Consider the following 12,261-nt stretch of genomic DNA (forward strand, 5'->3'; position numbering starts at 1 on the left):
CCTAGGAAATGTATTTCTGAAGGAAAGACTTCTTAAGCTTCAGTTTGAGACCTGCCTGTTCTAGTCATGAGAAGACAGTGTGTAGAGTGTGAAGACGTTCATCAATTGATTTGGAAGCTATGATGACATTGAGGTACATGAACACAGAATGACCAATAAGATCTGCAAGAACTTTGTGCATGAGACGTGTGAACACTGAAGGAGCTGATACGAGACCCATGGCAAGTCATTTGAATTAATAGTGTCCTGTGGATGTGCTAAAAGCTGTCAGCGGCCTAGACTCTGGGGCAAGGGGGATCTGGAAATATCCCAACTTAAGGTCCAAGGTTGTGAAAACTATGTTGTTTTCACCAACAGAGTGAAGGAGTGGAATCGGGTATCGGTCAGGAACAGTGAGTTTATTCAACTCTCTGAAATCTACTACAGGTCGGAAGGACCTGTCTTGTTTTGGCACTATGAAGAGTGGAAAATTCCATTCACTAATGGAGGGTTCAGTGACATCTTGCACAATCATGTCTTGAATAAAGTTATCTACAATCATGCATTTGCTGTGTGGTAATCTGTATGTGGGAATGTAACATGGTTTTGAGTTCGCACAAAGGGGTATATGATGCTGAATAAGATTAGTGGCTCCAAGGGGTTTACCTTCTGTGGCAATGGTCTGTCTGAACTTGTTGCAAAGTGCAAGCAAGTCTGCTTGTGCATCAGGGAAATCAATATGGTTAAGCTGAGATGCATCAATGGGTTCCTGTGCTGCTTGCACATCGGAAACTGGCACAAACTTGAGAGGTTGGGAACTTGTCATCCATGCCTTTAATACCTGAAGGATAAATTTGAAATCGCAAATGTTTGTACCAACTATGAGATGGAGGGATGCGTTAGTGTCATTGGCAATTAAGATGCAAGTATGACCTTTGACGTAGAGCTGATGGCTGAAATCAGGGAAATGCCATTTACATGGCAAGTTTCTGGCATACAGAGTACATTGGTGTCTTGTGCTTGGAAAACTCGTATATGTATCCATGTGTATTCATGAGGGAACAGCGTTTTTGGGCTGATAAGCACTGCGTGTGTTGGAGAGTAGATAACACTTCCAAGACTGGAATGGAATGTGTTGAATTCCTCTAAGAGGGGCAAAAATGGTCCTCCACTGGTGAAAGATCAATGTTATTTACTGGGTGTTTTGTCTTTCGTTTCGTAGATTTTGACCTATGAGAAGAGTGTGCACACCTGTTATGCTTGGAATGTCTTCCTACAGCTGGTAGTGAAGTGGAAGGGTTAGAGTCATGTATTTACCTAGTTGTATTTTACGGGATGAGAGCTATGCTTGTAACCTGTTTTTGTATCTCTCCACATCCAGTTTAAGATTGTGTATAGTTCTGGCATTCACTGTTTCTCCGTTCAGTTTGTTCCAGAAATCAATCACTGTGTGGGAAGCTTTTTTCAGGTCTCTTCTGTAACTGTCTTTAGTTTCTTTTCATGTCCTCTTGTTTCTCTTCTGTCCCACTTTAATAAGTTGTCTCTATCAAGAATTTCCATCCCTTTCATAATTCTGAAAATGGTCAACAAATTGCCTCTTTCTCTTCTCTGTTCCAGTGTTGACAGATGTGTATGTGTATGTTCATTAGTGCCATCAAGAGCTGGTACATTCTCATGTGATGAAACAAAGTTAGTTTGAACAGTTGTGCTAGAATTACTTGACGTTAAATCAGGCTTTACCTGCTTGGTCACATTGAGGTGATTGACTTTAGGAGAATTTGCAGATGGCAATGCAGGGAGGAAGTGACCTGCATAAATGATGCCATGTTGAGCTGGATAAATAATGATACGTTGCTTCATCAATCCTATGAGGATATCAGCAGGAAAGTGAACATCAGCTACATAAGTGGAAACTGAAATTGATAGGCACTCGTCTTTGAAGCTAATGTCAAGAGAGAATTTTCCAATGATAGGGAAAGGGACTCCATCCACATTGAACAAATTTACGTCTGGGGGGGTTCCAAAATGGCTACTTGCTTTGTTTGGGTGTGGAATTTATGAAAACTGTTCACTGACATGATGTTCACTGGTGTCGAGACAAACTGTCAGTTTAGTGTTGTTGTTGTCGTTCCCTAGACTGTCTGTCCAAGCCGTCCCATCTCCCCAAGGAATGCCACAGCCGAAACTGGGTTTTCCCACAAATCCTTTATAGAGTGTATGTTGTGTTGTTTGCGTGCATGATTGTGTATAATGCAGTCTTCCATTATGTGTTGTATGGTATGGGGTGAAGTGTTACATCCTGGGCAGCTGTTCACAATGTGGTCATCCAGCCTCTTCTGGTAGCTTAGAAGTGCTGGGTGGTGGCTGCACCGCAGTCTGGCCAAGTGGACTCTGTCCTTTCGTGGGAGAGAGGATTCAGAAGGGTGGATATCAGGGGGTCTGGCATGCAGCAGTGTGTTGTCTTTCAGTGTGTTAACCTCTTCAGTACGGGCCTTAAATCTCACGGGCAGCAGCCGATGCCAGCCATACGACGTGTCGTAATAATACTCGCATCATAAAATATAGTCACCGCTTATATCGATCGTTCTCTCTTTCACCCGTGAATTTTGATAACCATAGAAAATGTGATTACAGACAGTTTAGGGAGAATGTCATTACGGAGGGGCAACTACAATAAATATAATCAAGACGCCGATATGGCAGCGTCGCGTATCCACTTGCTCCTCATGACGCCTACGTATGCGGCACCGTATGGAAGGGGTTAATGGAGTGGTGAGTGATATGATTATGAATATGTTTCCGGAGGCTGGTGTTTTCAGATGTGGCGTTGAAGGTTAATGTATGGGGAGATGTGTCTGGGATGTTCAGTGTGTATACTGGTAACGTTGAAGTCTGTATGTCAGTGTAAGGGTTCACTGTCCTTGAATGGCATTGAGGCTTAGTAGTACGGAGTTATGTGGGAGAGGGGTCATGTGACTGACCTGAGGGAGATGTGTGACATGAATATGTAGGAGATGGGTTACATGAGTACCTTGCAGGGAATGTTGATCCTCATTTGTGCTGTGTCTGTGAGTGCAATATACACGACATTAGTTGGAAGAGTGAAAGCAGGTCCCGTGGAAGTTGCAGTATTGGTTTGGCTGTGTTGGGTATTTGTGGTAGCACATGCTTTCCATGTGGCCTAGTTTTTGGTAATAGTTGCAAGAGTGCTAGCCCTTTGTAATGTTTCTGGGTGCAATTGAGAGAGGAATCGGAGATACGCCATTATAGATACTACAGTACATGTTCCAGTGCAATCTTTTTGTCTACAACCCAATTTGACTGCTTAAGGCTTTCTCTTAATTCACTTTTGAATGTGGACGCTATTTCAGGTGCTCTGTCCTAAGTGGTATATGGCCCATGATTTAAAGTCATGGCAAGAGAGTATACAGGAGAAAGTGACTCAAAGGTGGCAAAGGCTTTTTTAAATTCTGTGACGAAATCCACATAGTTATCTGTCTCCCAGAAGACGTCAGACTGAATGATATCCCCAGCTTAGATGTCGTGTTTGTCTATCCTAGATATTACATACATACATATACCAAGGCTTTTTCCCCCTTACAAGGGAGGTAGCCAAAAAGGGAAAGGCATAAAATCATTTCCACCCATTCCATCACTGAATACACTCCACACCCCTCCACCCTCCCTCTTATCTGAGCACCTCCTGGATGACAGGTCATCCCTGCACCTTGTCCACTGTCCTGGGTCAGAAGCAGTGTCGCAAGACACAGCACATCCACAGCAAGGCCGCTTCATTAAATCGGCGACCCCCCCCTCTCCGTCCCCCCATTGCATAAAAGGAGAAGACGGAGAGAAATCCCTTTGGGCTGCATCAAAATTTGCTCACACATACTACCTCACCCCCCATCCCCCCGCCCATTCAACCTCATGCAATCACAACATCATCCATATACAACCATTCTCCATTCACCCGTCTTCTGTCCTCTCCTGTCCTTCCTCAACAGACATTCCCCTCTTCCCCAAAGCCCCCTTCACCCCATCCATCCACCTCATCCTAGGATGTCCCCTCATGTTCACTCCCTCCACATCTGCCTTCCATACCTCTTTTACTAGTCTTTCTTCACTCATTCTTTCCATGTGTCCAAACCATCCTAATACTCTTTCATCAACCCTATCTCCCAGCTCCTTTTCCACCCCAGTTCTCCTCCTCACCTGCTCATTTCTCACTCTATCTAGCCTAGTAACCCCCATCATACTTCTCAGACACCTCATCTCAAACACATTCAAACTCCTTCTCTCTTCCTCTCTTATGTTCCATGTTTCTGCCCCATACAGTGCTTTTGGCACAATCACTCCTTCATACAGTCTCCTCTTAGCATCCATTCCCAAATGTCTATTCATCATTACACTTTTTAATCCACCAAGGCATTTACTCGCTTCTCTCAATCTACATTCTACCTCCACCTTCACTCCACCTTTTCCTGCCACATTTGCACCCAAGTATCTAAAACTATCCACTTCCTCCAGTCGCTCTCCCTTAATGCTCACTTCCAGTCTACTGCCACTTTCACCCCTTGTACATCTCATCACCTTACTTTTACCCACATTTATCTTTAGCTTTCTTCTATCACATACTCTCCCAAACTCTGCCACCAACTTCCTCAATCCCTCCTCCGATCCTGCCACAAGCGCAGTGTCGTCCGCAAACAACAGCTGGCTCACCTCCCACTTTTCTCCATTTTCTTTAACCATCTCCAATCCCTGACCCACTACCCTTGCATTTACCTCTTGCACCACCCCATCCATGTATAAGTTGAACAGCCAGGGCGACATAACGCATCCTTGACGAAGTCCCACCTTTACCTCGAACCACTCACTCTCTCCATTTCCAATCCTGACACAAGCTCTACTACTCTCATAAAAACTCTTGACAGCTCCCAGAAGCTTTCCTCCTATCCCATATATCTGCATAACTTCCCACAGTACCTTTCTGTCTACCCTATCATAAGCCTTTTCCAGATCCATAAAAGACCAAAAAACATCCTTCCACTTTCCTATAGCTTTCTCACATATGTCTTACCACAAAGATCTGATCTACACAACCTCTACCCGTCCTAAATCCACACTATTCCTCACCAATTACTCCCTCTGTTCCTCTCCTAATCCTCTCAATCAAGATCCTTCCATAAGCCTTCCCAACTACACTTAAGGGGATCCTCCATTAGAAAATCGAACTTTTTTTAGTTTGGGGTGAAAGTGGCTGAGATTTTTTCCTAGTAACTGTCTTGTCTCAGAGAAGATACCACTGAGTTTTCAAGTCATTTATGCTTATACTTTTTTTATTGTGACTTTTTATTTTTATTTTCGAGGGGTAATTTTTGAAAATTTTGAAATTGATTCAGAGGATAGACCTTTGACTGGATATTATTTTTTGTCTTTATAATGGGCTAAGAAAGATGAAGAAACGGAGGCAGAATTATGATGTTCTGATCAGTCTATTATGAGAAAAAAAAATCCAAAGTAAGTTGATGAAAAAAGCAAAAAAATATCAAAATATATATATGAAAAAATCCTACTAGTCCTTGACAGGACATAAATCTGCCTCCAAATGTTCTCCCAATTATGCTGAATCCGAAAAGGATTTGCAGTTAAAAATCAGTGAAGGCGTTTTGGATATGAATCAAGTTAAATGTGCAAAAATCAAGTTTTTCAGGAATGAGCGTCATAGTTTTTTTGTTCATGGTTACTGGTCCCCTTTCATCATTTAGGATGTTATGGTGTTGAAAGGGTATCATAGGCACAACCCTACTCTTTGTTGCCAGCTTTTGATTAATTACAGGTTTATATGATGAATCCAGTTAGTATCCACCAGGGTTATATTGCACTTTTCCTTTTCTTGGCGCGATGCATCTTTGGCGACAGACGATCTTTATCTGCCATCCTAAGCTGTTTTATGGCATCACTGGTTGTTGTCCCTCTTGCTGATGGCATATATGCAAGTTCATAACCAAAGATGTGGTTCAGAACTGCAACTTGAGCACAGAATTGAACTCTAGCTGCTGATGCAAACTTCCTCTTTGAACTCAAAGCCCAGATCTTTGCATGGAAGCTTTCATTTTGGTTTTGTGTCCTTCCCTTGAGGCATTTCTCTAAAAGCTCTGTAGAGGTGAGGTCTTGATATATTGCCAGGATGGATTTCCACTTCTCAGTGGGAATCTTCGCCAGGAACGGCTTCTTGACTCTGTGAGACTCGGGTTCCTCTTGCCTGGCTAGTGCTCTCTGGAAAAAAAAACACCACGAGTCTTCTCCTTAGGACAGTAAGAATGCAATGGCTTCTCATCTGTGCTGACAGAATGCAGGTAGGAGACCATGATAGCTTTACGCATTGTCTGAACGTCAGTATTCACACAATCACGTATTGCCTTCCCATAATACTGTGTCAACTGTCACAGCATCTGTCAACATATTAGCTCGTATGCTATTATTTATCATACAAAAGCATAAATATTGTGCAAAATACACAGCTTCTTTTGTTAGCAAATATATGTAACAACAGAAAACGTAATATGCCGTACACAGCGCACATGACCCAGCCACAGTAGGGTGGGGGGGTACTGTATTATATTTTTTTAGATAGTAAAAATCAAGATACAGCTTCCATACTCAGCCACGAGATAGGCCTTAAATCCACTCCTACCCATTCCATTCCCACATACTCCACTCCCATTTACCCCCTCCCCTCTTCTTATCTTGGGTCCTCCTACATGAGGGGTCATCCCTGCATCTTGCCCACTGCCTTGGTCAGAAGCAATGTAGTAAGACACGCACATCCACAGCAAAGCCGGTTCATTTATTCAGCAATCACTCCTCTCTGTTCCCTCGTGCAGAAATAGACCGGGAGAAATCCCTTAAAGCTGCATCAAAATATCATTCACACATACTCCCTCACCCTCTCCCTTCCATGCATCACAGCATCATCTATACACAACCATTCACCACTCACCCCTATCTTCTGTCTTCTCCCTTCCTTCCTCAACAGACATTCCCTTCTTTCCCAATGCCCTTTTACCCATCCATCTATCTCATCCTTAGTCACCCCCTCATGTTTCCTCCTTCCACCTTTGCCTTCCACATCTCTTTTACTAATCTTTCTTCAGTACCATACTTCTCAAACACAATTAAACTCCTTTCTTTGTCTCTTATGTTGTATGTTTCTGCCCCATACAGTGCTGTCGGCACAATCACTCCTTCATAATATCCCCTGTAAGTATCCATTCCCAAATGTCTTGATCAGTTTCTGTTAAATTTACTAAATCTTTGTACATAAAAGAGAACTGACAACCAGGAGTTTCTACTCTTCTACTGTCAGCTAGTGGTGCCTTCCTGGACTCACAAAAGGCATTTGATAAGGTACCACATAGAAAATTGCTATATAAACTGGAAACAATAGGAGGCATACATAGAAAACTATTGAATTGGATGGAGGACTTCCTATGTGGAAGAAAAATGAGAGTAGTGCTCAGAGACAAATATTCAGGATGGGAAGAAATGAGTAGTGGAGCCCCACAGGGGTCAGTGCTGGCTCTGATAATGTTTGCTATATATGTAAATGACATGGACAATAGTATTGAATGTTATATGAACTTCTTTGTGGATGACGCAAAGTTATTAAAGAGAATAAACTCCGAAATAGACTTTGACTCATTACAGAGTGATCTGAACAAAGTCTCAGAGTGGAGCAAGAAATGGGAAGCAGAATTTAACATCAAGAAATGCAGTATAATCAAATTTGGGAGTAGAAGGAATAGAATATCAGGACAGTATAAAATTGATGGAAAAGAAGTAAAGAAATTAAATTCTGATAGAGACCTAGGAGTAAGCATCACCAAAGACATGTTGCCAGATAAACATATAAATAAAATAGTCGGAAAAACATACAATTTGTTGAGATCAATAAAGATGGCCTTTAGATACCTGGATAAGGAAATGATTAAGAAAATATTGCAAACCCTGATAATGCCAACTGGAATATGCAGCACTGATATGGTCACCCAGTACAAAAAAGAATATAAAAAAAATTAGAATACAAAGAGCAACAACAAAGATGGTCCCAACACTTTCAAATCTGACATATGAACAAAGAGTGGCTGAACTGGAATTGCTGATCCTGGAACAAAGAAGAGAACGAGGGGACCTACTAACTATCTACAGAATTATGAAAGGAAAAGAATGCCTTGATAGAAAGGACTTAATAAAGAGGGACAGAGGAAAAACAAGAGAACATGGAATGAAACTCAAAAAGGACAGCTACAGAAGAGACCTGAAAAAGAACAGCTTCCCATACAGATTGATAGATATATGGAACAAATTGGACGAAAAAATATTGTGTGCAAACACAATACAAGAATTTAAGAACAAAATTGATCTTGCGAGATACAAAAACGAGTCACCATGAACATAGCTCCCTTTCCCATAGAATACAACTAGGTAAATTCACCTCCATCTTCTGTCTTCTCCCTTCCTTCCTCAACAGACATTCCTCTCTTTCCCAATGCCCCTTTTACCCATCCATCTATCTCATCCTTGGTCACCCCCACATGTTTACTCCTTCCACCTCTGCCTTCCACACCTCTTTTACTAATCTTTCTTCACTACCATACTTCTCAAACACATTTAAATTCCTTTCTTTATGTCTTATGTTCCATGTTTCTGCCCCATACAGTGCTGTCAGTGCAATCACTCCATACAATCCCCTCTAAGCATCCATTCCCAAATGTCTTGATCAGTTTCAGTTATATTTACTTCATCTTTGTACATAAAAGAGAACTGACAACCAGGAGTTTCTTCTCTTCTACTGTCAGCTAGTGGTGCTCAGACTGGAGTATAATGAAGGAGGCTGAAAATCTTTTGTTTGTTAAAAATGTGTTGATCTCTTGTTGCAGATGTTGGTACAGAAGCGCAAAGAACAGCTGAAGGCCTGGGAAAAGCAAGAGAAACGTATTAAGGAAATGAAGGCATCAGGAGCCACCAAGAAACAAGCTGTAAGTCATATGATTGTAGAGATCTATTTCGTTTTTACAGTGTTGATTGCACTTTTATGGTGTACATCAAGTATATAAATATATGCATCCTAAAAGGCCCTTTCTCCCTTATAAAAGGGGGGGGGGGGTAGCATGACCAAAGCATATATATAGCCTTCACACATCCCACACCCGTCCATCACCCATTTGTTATCCCTTATGTCTTAAGACACAGCATCTCAACAGCAGGGCCCATTGTGTGTGCACACACACACGTAGACCGATTCACAGCGAAGATTGGAGCTCCGAAGAAGAAGGGAAATTTTCGTGGATCTCAACAACGAGAAAGTGCCTTTTTGTATTTATAGGGAAGGGGAAAGCTCGTGGTGTAGTAGGAAGGTGATGAAAAAGGAGAAGGGGAGGGATTACTGAGGGAAATGGAAGGAAATGAGGAAGGAGGCGCAAGGGCGCCACCTAATGGAAAAAAAGTCAACAAAAGGTCCTCAGCTGATGCTGCAGAAGTGAATAATTTCAGTAAAATCATTAAGTTTAGAAATATAAATAAGAACAACAAAATAGAAAGTGAAGATAAAATTTCAATGGATTTAATGAAGGGGGGGATGCCAACCTCTCCTGATTAGCAAGGCTAGAGGAAAGACCAGAAAAATTGGCTCAACACTGGGAAAGTAGGCTAGGTCAACTCACACAGATTGCACAGCGAGTTGATAAATTTGAACAATTAAAGAAGGAAAACCAAAGCCTAACTAAAAAAGTACATACATATACCAAGGCTTTTTCCCCCTTACAAGGGAGGTAGCCAAAAAGGAAAAGGCATAAATCATTCCCACCCATTCCATCCCTGAATACACTCCACACCCCTCCACCCTCCCTCTTATCTTAGCACCTCCTGGATGACGGGTCATCCCTGCACCTTGTCCACTACCCTGGGTCAGAAGCAGTGTCGCAAGACACAGCACATCCACAGCAAGGCCGCTTCATTAAATCGGCAACCCCCCCCTCTCCGTCCCCCCATGCATAAAAGAAGAAGACGGGTAGAAATCCCTTCGGGCTGCGTCAAATTTTGCTCACACATACTACCTCACCCCCCCCCCCCGCCCATTCCACCTCGTGCATCACAACATCATCCATATACAACCATTCTCCATTCACCCGTCTTCTGTCCTCTCCTGTCCTTCCTCAACAGACATTCCCCTCTTCCCCAAAGCCCCCTTCACCCCATCCATCCACCTCATCCTAGGACGTCCCCACATGTTCACTCCCTCTACATCTGCCTTCCATACCTCTTTTACTAGTCTTTCTTCACTCATTCTTTCCATGTGTCCAAACCATCCTAATATTCTTTCATCAACCCTATCTCCCAACTCCCTTTCCACCCCAGTTCTCCTCCTCACCTCCTCATTTCTCACTCTAGCCTAGTAACCCCCATCATACTTCTCAGACACCTCATCTCAAAACACATTCAAACTCCTTCTCTCTTCCTCTCTTATGTTCCATGTTTCTGCCCCATACAGTGCCGTTGGCACAATCACTCCTTCATACAGTCTCCTCTTAGCATCCATTCCCAAATGTCTATTCCTCATTACACTCTTCAATCCACCAAGGCATTTACTCGCTTCTCTCAACCTACATTCTACCTCCACCTTCACTCCACCTTTTCCTGCCACATTTGCACCCAAGTATCTAAAACTATCCACTTCCTCCAGTCGCTCTCCCTTAATGCTCACTTCCAGTCTACTGCCACTTTCACCCCTTGTACATCTCATCACCTTACTTTTACCCACATTTATCTTTAGCTTTCTTCTATCACATACTCTCCCTAACTCTGCCACCAGCTTCCTCAATCCCTCCTCTGATCCTGCCACAAGCACAGTGTCGTCCGCAAACAACAGCTGGCTCACCTCCCACTTTTCTCCATTTTCTTTAACCATCTCCAATCCCTGACCCACTACTTGCATTTACCTCTTGCACCACCCCATCCATGTATAAGTTGAACAGCCAGGGCGACATCCTTGACGAAGTCCCACCTTTACCTTGAACCACTCACTCTCTCCATTTCTAATCCTGAAACAAGCTCTACTACTCTCATAAAAACTCTTGACAGCTCCTAGCTTTCCTCCTATCCCATATATCTGCATAACCTCCCACAGTGCCTTTCTGTCTACCCTATCGTAAGCCTTTTCCAGATCCATAAAAGCCCCAAAAACATCCTTCCCCTTTCCCATAGCTTTCTCACATATCTGTCTTACCACAAAGATCTGATCTACACAACCTCTACCCGTCCTAAATCCACACTGTTCCTCACCAATTACTCCCTCTGTTCCTCTCCTAATCCTCTCAATCAAGATCCTCCCATAAGCCTTCCCAACTACACTTAACAAGCTAATCCCTCTGAAACTACTACAATCACACTTGACCCCTTTTCCCTTGTAAAGTGGAACTATACAGGCACTCCTCCAGTCCTCCAGCATTCTACCCTCTCTCCAACAAACATTAAATAACCTCACCAGCCAGTCCACCATCACCGTACCTCCTTTTTTTTTAGAAATTCTGCATGGCATCCATCCAGACCAGGTGCCTTACCTGCTTTCATCATCTTAACTGCCTTCATTTCATCCTTCCTTATTTCTCCTCCATTTTCCTCACCCATCACGGTCATTTTCATAGCATTTCCCACTGCAACTATCTTTCCCTCCCTATCCTCCTTCACATTTAGCAACTCCCTAAAATACTCTGCCCATCTTCCCCTTACTGCCTTCTCTTCCATTATCATCTCTCCATCTGCACCTTTTACCTTTTCTTCTCTACTTGATTCGCCTCCTCTTCCTCTCTTAATTTATTTCCAAAACATCTTTTTACTACTTTCAAAATGTTCTGTCATACTTTTACCCCACTTCACATCGGCCCTCCTCTTTGCCTCCTTTACCTTTTGCTTTACTTCTCTTTTCTTTTCTTTGTACCTCTCATATGACTCCCTCATCCTATTTTGTAACCAATCTGTGAAAGCTCGCTTCTTCTCTTCTTCAACCTTCTTTGTTTCCTCATCCCACCATTCACTACCCTTCTTTCTATTTCCTCCTGTCCTTCTTGTTCCACACACCATCTTTGTACACTTTGTGACTCCCTCCTTGAACCATCCCCATTCCTCCTCCACACCTAGCTCTACTCTATCCTTCACTCCCTCCCACTCCTCCTCCACACCTAGCTCTACTCTATCCTTCACTCCCTCCCACTCCTCCTTCAG

The 12,261-nt window shown here is 42.8% G+C and overlaps 1 protein-coding gene across 1 annotated transcript in view; it reads left to right on the forward strand.

Moving 5' to 3' along the window:
- The window catches only part of LOC143032873 (ATP-binding cassette sub-family F member 1-like), a 136,052-nt gene that overhangs the window by 113,029 nt on the left and 10,762 nt on the right, over window positions 1–12,261 (forward strand). The window contains exon 8 of the mRNA XM_076198063.1: window positions 8,922–9,020. Within this exon, the coding sequence (XP_076054178.1) occupies window positions 8,922–9,020 (99 nt within the window). The remainder of the gene's footprint in view (window positions 1–8,921; window positions 9,021–12,261) is intronic.

The sequence above is a fragment of the Oratosquilla oratoria genome, chromosome 14 (assembly GCF_046742065.1).
Source record: "Oratosquilla oratoria isolate Oo_2021 chromosome 14, ASM4674206v1, whole genome shotgun sequence".
NCBI lineage: Eukaryota > Metazoa > Arthropoda > Malacostraca > Stomatopoda > Squillidae > Oratosquilla > Oratosquilla oratoria.